At 39.2% G+C, this 16,603-nt stretch overlaps 3 protein-coding genes across 4 annotated transcripts; 2 read left to right on the top strand and 1 right to left on the bottom strand.

The window, feature by feature from the left end:
* LOC125221886 (ATP-dependent zinc metalloprotease FTSH 10, mitochondrial-like) lies at positions 1-5,017 on the top strand. Of its 2 annotated transcripts, XM_048124199.1 has the most exons (9): positions 1-250; positions 375-627; positions 716-787; positions 1,233-1,366; positions 2,343-2,840; positions 2,933-3,467; positions 3,570-3,700; positions 3,795-4,022; positions 4,348-5,017. In XM_048124199.1, the coding sequence occupies exons 1-9, from the start codon at positions 200-202 to the stop codon at positions 4,825-4,827; spliced, it is 2,382 nt and encodes a 793-aa protein (XP_047980156.1). In that variant the 5' UTR covers positions 1-199; the 3' UTR covers positions 4,828-5,017. The 2 variants fall into 2 exon arrangements, with proteins under 2 accessions (XP_047980156.1, XP_047980155.1); XM_048124198.1 differs by having other exon boundaries at positions 4-250; positions 2,933-3,700.
* Positions 5,018-6,336: 1,319 nt separating this feature from the next.
* Positions 6,337-10,321, bottom strand: LOC125221277. The gene is made up of 6 exons (XM_048123400.1): positions 10,211-10,321; positions 9,799-9,973; positions 7,610-8,139; positions 7,007-7,326; positions 6,471-6,827; positions 6,337-6,421 (listed from the first exon to the last, which is right to left on the bottom strand). Exons 1-6 carry the CDS (start codon positions 10,319-10,321, stop codon positions 6,337-6,339), a joined length of 1,578 nt encoding a protein of 525 aa, XP_047979357.1.
* A 2,432-nt stretch (positions 10,322-12,753) lies between these two features.
* LOC125221278 (ATP-dependent zinc metalloprotease FTSH 8, mitochondrial-like) lies at positions 12,754-15,988 on the top strand. Its single transcript, XM_048123401.1, has 7 exons — positions 12,754-12,769; positions 12,816-12,887; positions 13,223-13,356; positions 14,148-14,158; positions 14,254-14,785; positions 14,878-15,645; positions 15,740-15,988. The coding sequence occupies exons 1-7, from the start codon at positions 12,754-12,756 to the stop codon at positions 15,986-15,988; spliced, it is 1,782 nt and encodes a 593-aa protein (XP_047979358.1).
* The last annotated feature ends 615 nt before the right edge of the window (positions 15,989-16,603 follow it).

Genomic DNA, 16,603 nt, shown 5'->3' on the forward strand with positions numbered 1-16,603 from the left:
AACCCGCAACTTTCTTCACCTGTCAAAATAGCCCCAAAATTAATAGTACTAAATCGTTCCATTTCTAATTTCGTGCAGTCAGAATATCATCAAAATTCATAAAACCCTACGCATAATATATCCAATCTCAATCGATCCTCACTGATTTTTTCGAAGAATTTAGGGAAGAAGAAAATTGACGCGAATCGTTAACTGCATAATGATCCATTCGAGAATCGGAGCTTCGCTATCTCGCTCCTCTCGTTACAGAGTAAGCGATTCTCACTTTGTAAATTTGTTTTCGACTCCATGTTCTTATCGTTTCTGTATAATTCGTTACGATTTTTTTATTCGCCCAGAATATTTAGTGGAATTTGGGCATTTTGTGTGTGCAGAATCTGATTAATGGAGCTAGAAAGGGGAGGTCCCTCATTTGTAATAAAGAGAGTTTGGGAGCTCCGGGTTCAGATAGTTTGGATGGCTATCTCAATCAGTTTGAGGGGAAGTTAGAGTGCCTGAGAGGCTATTTAGTTGCGGCTGGAGCTAATAGAGGATCAACTTTTAGGGCATCTTTATCAGATTTTAAATACCTAGCTGGAAATCCCGGAATTAATAGATTTTTCTCTAGTAAAGCGCCAAAGAAGAAGAGTAAGCAACATAGTTTCTTCCAAATTGACAGCTTATGATCCCGTTCTCTGTTACATTGATACCGTATAATGTTGTTCCTGTTTTGCAGATTACGAGAATTTTTATCCCAAAGACAAGAAGGAGATTCCGAAAAAGAGTGAGCAGAAGTCGGAATCAAAAGGTTTGTGGTCGCTTGTATTTTGTATGATGAATAGATTATTTGTGGAAAAAATTTAGTGACTTTCGCTATCAATCATACTGGAATGACATAGAGGTCCAAGCATCACATATTCTCTCCAGTTAATAGACATGTTTTGTTTCAAAGAAAATATTTTTTAGTCTATTCCTAAAATCCGACGATTTGAACTTACTAGGGAGTAAATGTTTCCATAGTTTCATTTTGTCTCTGTACAGTTTTATCACAAATGCGTCACTATGTTGATAGTTGAGTTCATTTGATCATTATTGTTGATCATGCAGGCCATAAGGCTGTTTATTGAATGAAATTATTTCAGATGTTGGGATAGAAGTTTTTGCTTGCACAATTTTGACAGTCCAAATATTGTCCTAATATTGCACTGAACTTTCTCAGTTGACTTTTCTGATTAAACTAATTATATCTTTAGAGGAAGGGAAGAAATCTGAGGATGAAGGCAACAGTATGACATTTACTATGGACCTCCAGAATATAATCGCTTCTTTACTGGTTATTGGGTTGTTCTCTTCAGCAATGTCGTCAAAGCCGAATGCAGAGAAACAGGTTTGCAATTAGCCTAGTTTCTAGTTAGGGCAATTTATTTGTTGTTATGGTATTGCTGTATTGAGAATACAATGAGTCAATTAAAACTGATATTTGAACCTCCAAACTTTTGTGAACATGCACTTGTGTTTCTTTACGAATGCTGTTTACAGTTTCAATTGAATGCATTTTGGTTATCATCCGTCTTTCTTCATTCTCTGATTACTTCATTCTCATTTACCTGGAACAAATTGTATTTAAGTGCTCCAGGCTTATGAGTCTGTTTTCTATGCTTTGCTTTAGATCTCAATTGTTCAGGAGCAATAGAATTGGTGTAGTTTTGAGTCTCTGACCTATCAAATTCTTATATGATAAATTTTGAACATTCTGAAAATTGATAATCAATCAGGTAGGTAATAGAGTAATAGAATGGTGCTACTCTTGTATTTCTTTGTAGATATTCTTTTTCTTTTTTTCTATCCCCTCCACTAAGTGCAAATATGAACCGTATTTTCCACGTTTGGTTGCAAATATGAATGCATTTTCCACTTTTGGTAAGTGTTTCCTAGCACTAATATTTGATTATGGATTTCTTGAGGTCGTGTCATCAATCCTAAGTGAAACAAAAATTGCTTTAAATAGGAAAAATTGTTACAAAATTGCATCTTTTATTTTATGTGATACTCGTTAAATATGTTTTAACATAGAAAAACATGCGTAAAAGTCTTAATTACGTTATCTACGGAAACTAAGCAGCTGAAGGTCATATAATATCGATCTGTTATTTTCCTATAGGTTGATTATCTAAATATATTTTTTGATTTTTACTTGTTTAGTAATTATGTTCCCTGTACCAGCTGTATAAAAGGTTTGCAGTTTCTCATACCAGATTAGGTGGCGTACTTTTGATGTTGTATGGTTTGATTTTTTTTATTCGGTTTCTGCGGGATTTCATTTTTATAGTGTATTAACTTATCAATGCATTATTAACTTGCAGATTAGTTTCCAAGAGTTCAAAAATAAGCTTCTGGAACCAGGTTTAGTCGACCATATTGTTATTTCAAATAAATCTGTTGCCAAAGTTTATGTAAGAAGCTCGCCGCAGAATCTTAGTGGCAGCACTGATTCAACTGAAGGATCTGACTTTGATACTCCGGTTAGCGACACACAGCCAAAAGCAAAAACAAGTCAATATAAATACTACTTCAACATTGGAAGTGTTGAAACGTTTGAAGAAAAATTGGAAGAAGCCCAAGAAGCATTGGGCATCGACCCACATGATTATGTACCCGTTACATATGTTTCCGAAGGGGCCTGGCTCCAAGAGTTGATGAGGTTTGCTCCCACTCTTTTGTTATTGGGATCACTTTTCTTTATAAGCCGGAAAATGCAAGCTGGATTCGGAGTAGGTGGTGGTGGCGGAAAGGGTGGCCGTGGAATCTTTAACATTGGGAAAGCTCACTTTACGAAAATGGATAAGAACGCAAAAAATAAGGTTTTCTTTTTATTTGCTATCTCATTTTCATTATATGGCGCCAGTCTGATGCTAAACATTATCGTTCTAACTTTCTCTTATCTGCATTCCAGATTTACTTCAAAGATGTTGCTGGCTGTGATGAAGCAAAACAAGAGATTATGGAGTTTGTACACTTCCTGAAGAACCCAAAAAAGTATGAGGAACTGGGGGCCAAAATCCCTAAAGGAGCTCTATTGGTTGGACCTCCTGGGACTGGTAAAACGCTCCTAGCAAAAGCTACAGCTGGTGAATCTGGTGTGCCTTTTCTGTCCATATCTGGCTCTGATTTCATGGAGATGTTTGTGGGAGTTGGGCCCTCGAGGGTAAGAAGCTTGTTCCAAGAGGCAAGGCAATGCGCACCTAGTATCATATTCATAGATGAGATTGATGCAATTGGTCGAGCAAGGGGACGTGGAGGGATGTCTGGTTCCCATGATGAGCGTGAAAGCACTCTCAACCAGTTGCTTGTGGAAATGGATGGATTTGGAACAACTGCTGGTGTGGTTGTTCTTGCTGGCACCAATAGACCAGATATCTTAGACAACGCATTGCTGAGACCTGGCCGATTTGATCGCCAAATTAGCATAGACAAACCAGATATCAAGGGTCGGGAGCAAATATTCCAGATCTATCTGAAGAAGATTAAACTTGACAATGAACCTTCTTACTTCTCTCAGAGACTAGCAGCCCTCACTCCTGGATTTGCAGGTGCAGATATTGCAAATGTTTGCAATGAAGCTGCTCTAATTGCTGCTAGATCTGAGCAAGCAAAGGTGAAAATGGAACATTTTGATTCAGCTATAGACAGAATTATCGGTGGTCTTGAGAAGAAAAATAGGGTAAGTTGAAGACATCTGGTTTGCCTTGAATATTTTGCAAAGTTCTATCATGATAAGAATATTGGGTAATTTCGGCTTTTATGTGCTTGAACAGGTTGTAAGTAAGATTGAACGCAGGACTGTAGCCTATCACGAATCAGGTCATGCTGTGGCTGGCTGGTTTTTAGAACATGCAGAACCCTTGTTGAAGGTCACCATCGTTCCTCGTGGTACTGCTGCACTTGGATTTGCTCAATATGTTCCTAATGAGAATCTTCTCATGACGAAAGAGCAGCTTCTTGATATGACTTGCATGACTCTTGGTGGACGGGCAGCTGAACAGGTACCCCACTTTTCAGTATGAATTTGTATTGTTTTCAATAGTATAATCTGGGAGAGCCTTTTCAGACATTTGGAAACAACAGAGCCCCCTTGGCTCAATATGATTTCCGTATTTTTAACTTCATATCTATATCTGATTTGTTTACATGAAACTCTATTACTCAATAAATTATGACCAATAAAGAACAGCTTCTAGTTAGGTTTTAGATTCAACTATTCTATTCCATTGAGCAAGCATATAAGCTCAGTACCTCTAAATATGTGCACTCATTACTCCTGTCACTGTGAGTTTATATAATGGTGCAAAATTTCTTGTCCAACTCTAGGTGATGCTGGGAAAAATATCAACTGGAGCTCAGAATGATTTGGAGAAGGTCACCAAGATGACGTATGCACAAGTAGCAGTCTATGGTTTTAGCGATAAAGTCGGACTTCTCTCTTTCCCCCAGAGGGATGACGGATTCGAGATGAGCAAGCCCTATAGCAGCAAAACAGCCAATCTGATTGACACTGAAGTCCGCGAATGGGTGACAACGGCGTATAAACGGACAGTTGAATTAATTGAGGAGCACAAGGAACAAGTGGGTAAGATTGCGGAGTTGTTGCTGGAAAAGGAAACTCTTCACCAGGAGGACATGGTGCGTGTGCTGGGTGAGAGACCTTTCAAACCGGTGGAGAGGACAAATTACGATAGATACAGGGATGGATTTGCAGAGGATGAGAAGGAGCAGAGTGCGGAGGTTATTGAAAGTACATCTGAGGATGATGGAGCTGCCCCGCTTGCACCGGAGGCTGTCCCAACGTAGCATTTGGTTTGTTTATTGTTTGATGATAAAGAATTCGTACTGAGCAACTAAAGTGCATCAATTTCTAATGTATATTCAATTTCGTATTGAACAACACAAGCAAGGAACATTGGAAAGCTCTGTGCTGAGTTTTGAGATACTTGAAAGTAGACTACTCCCTTTGTTCCGTATTAATGGAGTTATTTTTCTATTTCGTGATGTTTCAAATTAATTGAGTCATTTTTATTTTTGGCAAAAAGTAATTCTCTCTTTTACTTTATTCTCTCTATATATCTCTCTTACCTTTTTCTCTCTATATCTCTCTTACTTTATTCTCTTTTGCTTTATTCACTATCCATTTAACATACTATTCTTAAACTCAGTGCCGAAAAGAATGCCTCTATTAATATGGAACGGAGGGAGTATTAACTTTGGATTGCATTATACAAGATATCTCCAAATACTTTTAGGGTATTGTGACGCAAATTGGATCAGTGATTCGAAAGACTCATTTTCGATGAGTGGGTATGTGTTCACTATGGAGGGTGGTGATGTTTCATGGAAGTCAACGAAACAGACGTGTATTTCTCATCCACCATGGAATCCGAGTTTATTGCATTGGATAAAGCAAGGGAAGAAGCCGAGTGGCTCAAAAATTTCCTAGAATACATTCCATGTTGGAAGAAGCGAAGGCCCACAGTAGTGATACACTGTGATAGCAAATCAGCTATAGGTAGAGCACACAGTGGCTTTTATAATGGTAAATCTCGACTCATTCGTCGACGACATAATATTGTAACGCAATTTATCACAAGTTGTGTTAACGCAGATGACTATGTAAAGTAAGTGGATAACTTCGCAGATTCGTTAACAAAAGGTTTAAACCGTTATCAAATACATAAATTGCTAAAAGTAATGGGACTGAAAATCACATCTTAAAGATGACTATAGTGGTAACTCAACCATACGATTGAAGATCTCATGGGCTTGGTTCAATGGGAAAACGAAGCTATATGAATCTAGCTGTAACACTCAGAAGATTTCAATCTTCGCCCATTTTTTAGAAAGCATTGAGCGTTGAACCTACACGTGGTAAGAGGTTAAGTCTTTTGACTTTTAATTATTCTTGAAATCTCACGGAGATACACTATGACAGGATATTCATGAAAGAATCACCTATGCAAGTGAGAAGTGGGGTCGCTTCGTTTGTGAGAGTCACTTATGAATTCCAAAGAGGTGTTCCACCGCCGAAATAGACACAAACGTGAGAACTGAAAGCGGGCAACACCCGAACAAGACTACATACTACCGATCATAGGAAATTCCTAAACTATCATGTAATAACCAAATAGCATAGCAAGACTGGTAGGCGGTTGATAAAGAACATGCATCCTCTCTCGAAGTTGTATGCATGGTGTGACAAGAAATCTGCAGGAAAATTTCCTTCTCGATGCACATGTCTCACTGATGCCGAATCAAACTCTAGTAATAAGCTATCAATCATTCCCACTACCGCACGACAGCTGACATTCACCTCAAATTTCTCTGTAAAGCAACAACTACAGGATTGTCGTTCTCTACCTCAACATTCTTATTCTCATCCTTTTTGCAATTTCTAAACCATGAAAAATGCACCAAATTTCAGCGAGAAGAATAGAACATACTCTAATGTTTGCAACAAACCTTGTCCCCACTGTCCTAAAACATCACGGAAAAGTCCTCCCCCATATGCACGGCCGGTCCCCTTCTCTAAGGAAGCATTCGTGTTCAGCTTCAATATAGTTGACAATGGTGGTTGCCAGAAGACTGACACTGGTTGTCTAGGCAAACCCTCACCCACTACAGCAGCCATTCTCGCATACTCCACATTCTTTGCCATAATTATAGTTTGTGATATAACAGGCTTAGAACTCAATCTTTCATTATTCAAAACGAATCCACACATTTTCTTCCACACACTCCAGCACCCCACTCCAAAGATGGTGCACGAATTCACCTCACTTCCCGTTTGAAGTTTAGAGCTGATATTGCAAATTATTCAATCATTTAGGTGGAGGGAAGGATCAAAGGAGTCCTCAAAATCACAAAATTGGAGTAGACCTTCCCAAGTTCTTCTCGCATTCAAACAATCACGAAGCATATGGAGGCAGCTCCCGTGTACAAACCACACATACCGCACACATCATTGGTAGCTATATACCTTCTCCTCCTTTCTGTGTTAACCAGCACACCATTTTTCAAGAGAAGCCAAAAGAAAGCCTTAATTCGTTGTGGCCCATACCAATTCCAAATTCTCGCCCACGGTAAGTAACTTACTGATTCAGGCACTCTCGCTAGACTGTCATATGCGGTTTTTACTGTGAAGTCTCCTGTCGACGAAGGTCCCCAAAAAGCTACATCATCTTCTTCCATTGCTCTTGGAGGTGAAGTAGCAGCAATAATACTAGCTACCTCAGCTGGAACAAATCGCTCAAACATATCCCATGCCAAACCTGAGCTATCAACGAAAAAATCCACTGCCTTGTACATTAAATAATCAGGTATGACACTCACTACCATTTCTGAGAGAGAGCTCCTCATATTCGGCACCACATGATAAATCCAAAACATGACTTTTTTGCCTGATCCTATTGCCCACATAACATTTCTCCACATATTAGGCCACGTGTTACATATTAAACGCAAAAGGGGAGTACATACACTGGAAGCTATAGGTCAAAACTTGAATGAAGATCAAATTTATACTTAGAACAAAGAATGCTCCCCATAAAGAGTTTGTGTTGTTGAACATCTCCCAACAAACCTTCATACCAAAAGCATTATTCACCAAATGAAGATTTCTCAATCCTAACCCACCTTCTTCTCTTGAGCAGGTCACCATATCCCATGCCACCATGCTCATCACAAAACCTCGGATCACTTTCTCCATTTCATCACATGTGCCTATTGGGATTTTTGCTGTCTGCATAGCATAAAGGGGCATTGTACTCAGCATTGATTGAGCTAAGGAGACTTTCCCTGCTAATGACATTCTACCGATGGTCCAATTCGCTATTTTGCCCTTCATTATATCAACAATGTAAGCATATGTATTCTTATTCACCCTCCTATGCAATAAGGGGACTCCTAGGTATTTACCCAAGCCCTGCACTTCACGCACTCCCAACAACTCTTTCAAGTTTCTTCGAGTTTCATTTTTCACATTTTTGGAGAAAGATATGGTAGTCTTTGTAGTACTAACTTTCATACCTGAGCTTGTGCAGAACTCATCCAATACTTGAGCAACATTCTCAGCAGAGACTACATCAGCTTTCCCAAATAACAACAGATCATCTGCAAAAAATAAATGTGATAGTAGAGGGTCATTCTTACAAATTTTGAAAGGTTTCCAGTCTCCTGCTTCCACTGGTTTTGCAATTCCATGGACAAGTCGTTCCATACAAAGAACAAAAAGGTAAGGAGAGAGCGGGTAACCTTGCCTTAAACCTCGAGATAGTGTGAAGGAATGTGTCATATCCTCATTCCACATAATTTTCATAGTGCTTGTTGAAACACAAGTCATAATCAAATCAATAAGAGCCCGATAGACTAGCTTCATTCACAGTATCATACAAAAATGCCCAACTTACTCGGTCATACGCTTTTTCTAAGTCGACCTTTAAAGCCATCACTCCATGCTTTCCGTTCATAGATCACATAGTGTGAATTACCTCTTGTGCAATCACGATATTGTCAGTTATATGTCTCCCAACCACAAAGCTCGATTGTGTGGGTCTGACAATAAGAGGCATAAGCTTCTTCAATCTGATAGCTATAGTTTTCGTAACCAACTTGTACACAACATTGCACAAAAAAATGAGCCTAAATTGAGGGAGCGACTTGGTACCTCAGTTTTAGGAATAAGACAAATAATAGTTTGATTCATCCTTGCATTCATATCGTCTCCCTCTAAAATTTGGATAACCTCAGCACTAATATCACCACTTATAATTTTCCATTGCTTTTTATAAAAACATGTCTGTATCCCATCAACATCCAACTTCCGGTGCCTTCCAAGGCTTCATTTCAAATAGCGCAGCCCGAACATCCTTTGCCATGTATTGTTTTCGTATCTCCTCTGCCTACGACGGACTGATTGAGGGAAATAAACCGTGATGCTCATATAAAGGTCGGTGTAGATTGTCTTCACTATATAAATCATCATAGAAGGTCACAATCATCAACTTAAGCTGGCCTTGATCTTGAACCCATTTGTCTTCTCCATTCTAAAACATCTCTATTCTGTTACGTTTTTTACGTCTGATAGTTTGTAGATGATAATAAGATGTATTTCGGTCTCCAAGATGCACCCATTCATTGCGTGATTTTTTATGACATAAGAATTCTTCTCTCAACAAGATTTTGTCCAGTTCCTCTTTTAACTCTATCTCAATAGCATTAAGGCTTAGGGTGGCACCTCTATGCTCGAGGTCTCTCAAAATAGCTGCAATACGAGCCAATAGTTTTTGTTTTTGGCGAATAAAATTGCAAACACCTCCTTATTCCACTTCTGTAATTTTTCTATAAAAGAATTTAGAGAATCCATGAAATCATGCCCTTACCCTAATTATCTGTGACAATCATTATACTTCTCATGAGACATCCAAACTCTGATAAATCGAAACGGTCTAGCCACCATAGAGGGCGAGAAACTACAAAGATTTAAAAGTAGAGGTCTATGATCAGATTGGTATCTTACAAGATGCGAGACCGATGCTTCTGGATAGGCAAGCCGCCACTCAATGCTGCAAAGGGCCCTGCCCAACCTTTTATGTAGAGTACATCTCCTCCATGTAAAGCTCGGGCCCAAAAACCCAAGATCAATCAGCCCCGACGTCGTAAGCCACCTAACAAATTGTTGGCTAACTCCACTTCGATTCGCTGATCCACCTGCTCTCTTTGTGCCCCGAGCAATAGAGTTAAAGTCTCCCAAGAGAACCTAAGGAAACTCACTCGCAACTTGAATATATGCCAATTGTTGCCAAAGTATGTCACGCCGACTAGGAAAAAGGTGTCCATAGACTGCATTGAATCTGAAATTCATATCTCTTTCATCCCGCACCAGACAGTGAATGAATTGATATTTCGTGTCAAGAACCTCAATGTGCCAAAAGTCATCCCATAGCAGCTAAATACATCCAGAGAACCCATTAGCATCCATCCTGTGAGAGTTCGGTTAACCAGTCTTTCTATAGTGTTGTCTGCATTCTTCCCACTGATATGAGGTTCAAGTAGCACTATAATATGTGGTTTATACATTTGAATCAAAGTCTGTAAAGCTCTTATAAAGAGAGTGCTCTTCGCCCCTTGAGATAAAATCATTATAAAATAATATACAAATTCAATAAACACAAGTACTTTAAACCCGCTCTAGCGTGTCCATAGAACACCGTTCATCACGCTCATCAAAAAAGTGCCCACCTTCCGTCTCATCCACGAACCTCTCTATTGGGCTCCCATTCTCCTCCAAATCCATCACATCATTCTCATTGAATTCTCTCACCCCCTCCGATTTGGAAGCCTACCAAAATCTTGTGTCAAACGTTGCTCAACATCAGGTCTGGTCTATCTGCTTCACATGCTCTGGTGGATCCTTGTCCACTGTTCTTTGAACCACACATGTCACCACGCATAACTGTGTGGCTTCTCGGGTCTAGCGTTGAGGGTGTAACTAATTCTACATTTTGTTCGCTATGCTTATACTCAATGAAATCCCCAATAGTAGGCTTGACAGGCTTAGAATTTTTCAAACTTTCTCCTCTCACTTTCCCAGACTTGTTGGTTCCATTCGTCACTTGTTTCCCTTTGTTTTTCCTAAATGTCCACTGTCCTTGCCCAAAATTAGTATCACGAGCTGCCAACAGCATAGGCACCAAAGCCAAGCTCTCATCTCTATCATCCTCATGCACTAAATTTGCATCCTGGAGAATATTGAATCGCGACCCTCCAGCCGGCATAATATTTTCCTTAATATTGTTTTCACTGTTTCGGCCCATCCGTCCACTATCATCCATGGCCCGTAAGTATCCTTTGGGACCTCCGTAGCAATTCCGCTCCCTTGGCTCAAATCCCTTTCCTCTTTATCCTTCTTCGGTGTGCGGATACAGTTGACGTCTAAATGCATGTACATACCATAATATATGCAAAGCTCATTCAAGTTCTCATACTCCACCTTAAATTCCTTGCCGTCAATCGTGAATTTCAACACAAGCGGTTTCGTAAGATCAACATTCACTACTATCCTTTCAAATTTTCCCCTCCGCAAGTCACTAGTGTTGTAGTCGACTCAAATCACAGTACCAACGGCCCCTCCAATGGCACTAATCACGCTTGACGGATATAGGTGGAGGGGAAGCTTCGACACCCGAATTCAAACCGTTGTGGTCTGTGGGGAGCAATGGTGCACCCGAAATGCTGTAGTCCAAGTTTGCACTTGGAGGTAGCTTCTTGACACAATCCATGGCCCTTCTAGCGTCGCCTCTAAGTAGTTCTCATCCGCTGCAAACTGTACCAGAAAATAACCACAACCCATATCCACTACTTTTGTTGCATTCATGTTCCACAACTGACTCCATTTTAGGCACAATGACTTGTATCAATCGATCTCCCCAAAAGATTCACTATGACTGAGAATTGCATATTTTGGGCAAGTTTCTCCTTGAGCCTTGTTGACAAAGTCACTGCCGGGATCGGCCCTGTTCTATCAATCACAATATCACCGGGCACTACCTTCAACTCCATTCCCAGTTGCTATATACTTCATAGTAACTTCCACACATGTTCCCGCTATGAGTCGATCTCGATAGTCAGAGAGCAGTGCTTCTTGGTTGCTCAAGTTTCTTCGGTGGACGGCGGCGGCGGCCACTCATCCTGATACGGTCTTAGCTCGAGATCTCCTGATTTTGACCGATATCACGTAAACTCAACGAAATCAACAACAACACTCGGTAATGCGAAATCAACAATAGGAACTATATTGATAATGAAGCGATTACAAATGCATAACAAGAACAACAATACGAAAATGAGATAGATGCGATTGATCCACGACCCAATGCTCACGATTGATCACACACTCAACATGCTATCGAAAGGTGGTGGCCTCTCTATTAATACTACTCCTCACTTCACATGCTTTGCATTTCTCCACGTCGGTATGCCACCTCAGCAAGCAAGCTGAGTAGGATACATCATGTGCCTTATTACTCCATGCCTTGCATGCATACTATACACACCTATCAAGTCATGCATGCAATACATCCTCACGTGGATCCCTAGGTTTTCCTGAAAGTTTGGAGCGCATCCTTTTTCCCGTTTTTTTCTTCAATTTTAAATCGTTCCATTTCTAATTTCGTACAATCAGAATATCATCAAAATTGATAAAACCCTACGCATAATATATATCCAATCTCACGGCTTCCTCACTGAAATTTTCGAAGAATTTAGGGAAGAAGAAAAATTGACGCGAATCGTTGAATCGCATGATGATCCATTCGAGAATTGGAGCTTCGCTATCTCGCTCCTCTCGTTACAGAGTATGCTATTCTCAATTTGTAAATTTGTTTTCGACTCCATGTTCTTATCGTTTCTGTATAATTTGTTACGATTTTTGTGTGTGCAGAATCTGATTAACGGAGCTAGAAAGGGGAGGTCCCTCATTTGTAATAAAGAGAGGTTGGGAGCTCCGGGTTCAGATAGTTTGGATGGCTATCTCAATCAGTTTGAAGGGAAGTTAGAGTGCCTGAGAAGCTATTTAGCTGCGGCTGGAGCTAATAGAGGATCAGCTTTTGGGGCATCTTTTTCAGATTTTAAATACCTAGCTGGAAATCTCGGAATTAATAGATTTTTCTCTAGTAAAGCGCCAAAGAAGAAGAGTGAGAAACAGAGTTTCTTCCAAATTGACAGCTTATGATCCCCGTTCTCTGTATCTGGTTACATTGATGCCTTATAATGTTGATCCTGTTCTGCAGATTACGAGAAATTTTATCCCAAAGACAAGAAGGAGATTCCGAAAAAGAGTGAGCAGAAATCGCAATCAAAAGGTTTGTGGTCGCTTGTATTTTGCATGATGACAGATGAATAGATTATATGTGGAAAGAAAATATTTTTTAATCTATTCCTAAAATCCGACGATTTCAACTTACTAGAGAGTAAATGTTTCCATAGTTTCATTTGTCTCTGTACAGTTTTATCATCACTATGTTGATAGTTGAGTTCATTTGATCATTATTGTTGATCATACAGGCCATAAGGCTGTTTATTGAATGAAAATTTTAGATGTTGGGATGGAAGTTTTTGGTTGCTCAATTTTGATGACAATATTGAACGGAACTTTCTCAGTTGAGTTTTCTAATTTAAAATATTACTATATCTTTAGAGGAAGGGAAGAAATCTGAGGATGACGGCATCAGTATAACATTTTCTATGGATCTCCAGAATATAATTGCTTCTTTACTGGTTATTGCGTTGTTCTCTTCTGCAATTTCGTCAAAACCGAATGGAGAGAAACAGGTTTGCAATTCGCCTAGTTTTTAGTTAGGGCAATTTATTTGTTGTTATGGTATTGAGAATACAATGAGTCAATTAAAACTGATATTTGAACCTCCAAATTTTTGTGAACATGCACTTGCATTTCTTTACGAATGCTGTTTTTGGTTATCATCCTTCTTTATTCATTCTCTGATTTCTTCATTCTCATTTAACTGGAAAAAATTGTATTTTAAGTGCTATAGGCTTATGAGTCTGTTTTCTATGCTTTGCTTTAGATCTCGATTCAGGAGCAATAGAATTGGTGTAGTTTTGAGTCTCTGACCTATCAAATTCTTATATGATAAATTTTGAATATTCTGAAAATTGATAATCAATCAGGTAAGGCTATAGAGTAATAGAATGGTGCTACTCTTTGTAGATTATTATCTTTTCTTTTTTTCTATTCCCACCACTAAGTGCAAATATGAACCTTATTTTCCACTTTTGGTTGCAAATATGAATGCATTTTCCACTTTTGGTAAGTGTTTCCTAGCACTAATATTTAATTATGGATTTCTTGAGGTCGTGCTATAAGTGAAACAAAAATTGCTTTAAATAGGAAAATTTGTTACAAATTTGCATCTTTGTTATTTTGTGTGATGCTCGTTGAATTTGTTTTAACATAGAAACACATGCGTAAAAGTCTTAATTACGTTATCTACGAAAACTATGCAGCTGAAGGTCATATGATATCAATCTGTTATTTTCCTTTTGGTTGATTATCTAAATATATTTTTCGATCTTTAGTTGTTTAGTTATGTTCCCTGTACCAGTCGTATAAAAGGTTTGTAGTTTCTCATACCAGATTAGGTGGCGTACTTTTGATGTTGTATGGTTTGATTTTTTTTATTCGGTTTCTGCGGGATTTCATTATTATAGTGTATTGACTTATCAATGCATTATTAACTTGCAGATTAGTTTCCAAGAGTTCAAAAATAAGCTTCTGGAACCAGGTTTAGTCGACCATATTGTTATTTCAAATAAATCTGTTGCCAAAGTTTATGTAAGAAGCTCGCCGCAGAATCTTAGTGGCAGCACTGATTCAACTGAAGGATCTGACTTTGATACTCCGGTTAGCGACACACAGCCAAAAGCAAAAACAAGTCAATATAAATACTACTTCAACATTGGAAGTGTTGAAACGTTTGAAGAAAAATTGGAAGAAGCCCAAGAAGCATTGGGCATCGACCCACATGATTATGTACCCGTTACATATGTTTCCGAAGGGGCCTGGCTCCAAGAGTTGATGAGGTTTGCTCCCACTCTTTTGTTATTGGGATCACTTTTCTTTATAAGCCGGAAAATGCAAGCTGGATTCGGAGTAGGTGGTGGTGGCGGAAAGGGTGGCCGTGGAATCTTTAACATTGGGAAAGCTCACTTTACGAAAATGGATAAGAACGCAAAAAATAAGGTTTTCTTTTTATTTGCTATCTCATTTTCATTATATGGCGCCAGTCTGATGCTAAACATTATCGTTCTAACTTTCTCTTATCTGCATTCCAGATTTACTTCAAAGATGTTGCTGGCTGTGATGAAGCAAAACAAGAGATTATGGAGTTTGTACACTTCCTGAAGAACCCAAAAAAGTATGAGGAACTGGGGGCCAAAATCCCTAAAGGAGCTCTATTGGTTGGACCTCCTGGGACTGGTAAAACGCTCCTAGCAAAAGCTACAGCTGGTGAATCTGGTGTGCCTTTTCTGTCCATATCTGGCTCTGATTTCATGGAGATGTTTGTGGGAGTTGGGCCCTCGAGGGTAAGAAGCTTGTTCCAAGAGGCAAGGCAATGCGCACCTAGTATCATATTCATAGATGAGATTGATGCAATTGGTCGAGCAAGGGGACGTGGAGGGATGTCTGGTTCCCATGATGAGCGTGAAAGCACTCTCAACCAGTTGCTTGTGGAAATGGATGGATTTGGAACAACTGCTGGTGTGGTTGTTCTTGCTGGCACCAATAGACCAGATATCTTAGACAACGCATTGCTGAGACCTGGCCGATTTGATCGCCAAATTAGCATAGACAAACCAGATATCAAGGGTCGGGAGCAAATATTCCAGATCTATCTGAAGAAGATTAAACTTGACAATGAACCTTCTTACTTCTCTCAGAGACTAGCAGCCCTCACTCCTGGATTTGCAGGTGCAGATATTGCAAATGTTTGCAATGAAGCTGCTCTAATTGCTGCTAGATCTGAGCAAGCAAAGGTGAAAATGGAACATTTTGATTCAGCTATAGACAGAATTATCGGTGGTCTTGAGAAGAAAAATAGGGTAAGTTGAAGACATCTGGTTTGCCTTGAATATTTTGCAAAGTTCTATCATGATAAGAATATTGGGTAATTTCGGCTTTTATGTGCTTGAACAGGTTGTAAGTAAGATTGAACGCAGGACTGTAGCCTATCACGAATCAGGTCATGCTGTGGCTGGCTGGTTTTTAGAACATGCAGAACCCTTGTTGAAGGTCACCATCGTTCCTCGTGGTACTGCTGCACTTGGATTTGCTCAATATGTTCCTAATGAGAATCTTCTCATGACGAAAGAGCAGCTTCTTGATATGACTTGCATGACTCTTGGTGGACGGGCAGCTGAACAGGTACCCCACTTTTCAGTATGAATTTGTATTGTTTTCAATAGCAATAATTTCCTATATTCAAATTTCAATATAGGGGGATGCGACACTGCCTCATTTGCTTTCAAATAAATGCTGGAAATAAGTAATCACAATTTGGATACCATGAATATATACTGAAAAACGTATTGATGTTGTTGCCAGGATTTCAGCAATTAAAATCATAACACGTTATTTTGACACCATATTTCTTCCAATTGCAATTTCTTTCGAAATTTTAAACTAAATTGAAAGTGTTATTTTTAAAATTTGAAAGAGGGACGAAGTAACATGCATGAAGCTTCGTTGTTCAAGTCGTTAAGGTTACGGCCGTTGCTACTTTGCTTTTAACCATCCCTTGGGCTAGATTTAACACAAGTCTCATAATTTTTAGTTGTCATGCTACAATTCAACTTTTCAATTTCATTATTAATTTTTCTCTCCGATATTATTTATTTATATTTACACATCATGGCGTTGCTCTCAAAGTCTTTAGAGCATCCGCAATGGTTAATAGGCCAGCCATAGGCCAGCCATTCTCTCCTCTGCCACGTCAGCAACACTAAAAAAACCACCTGCCACGTCAGATTTAGGCCAGCCATAGGCCAGCCGCAATAAAAA

The sequence above is a fragment of the Salvia hispanica genome, chromosome 4, assembly GCF_023119035.1.
Source record: "Salvia hispanica cultivar TCC Black 2014 chromosome 4, UniMelb_Shisp_WGS_1.0, whole genome shotgun sequence".
Taxonomy (NCBI): domain Eukaryota; kingdom Viridiplantae; phylum Streptophyta; class Magnoliopsida; order Lamiales; family Lamiaceae; genus Salvia; species Salvia hispanica.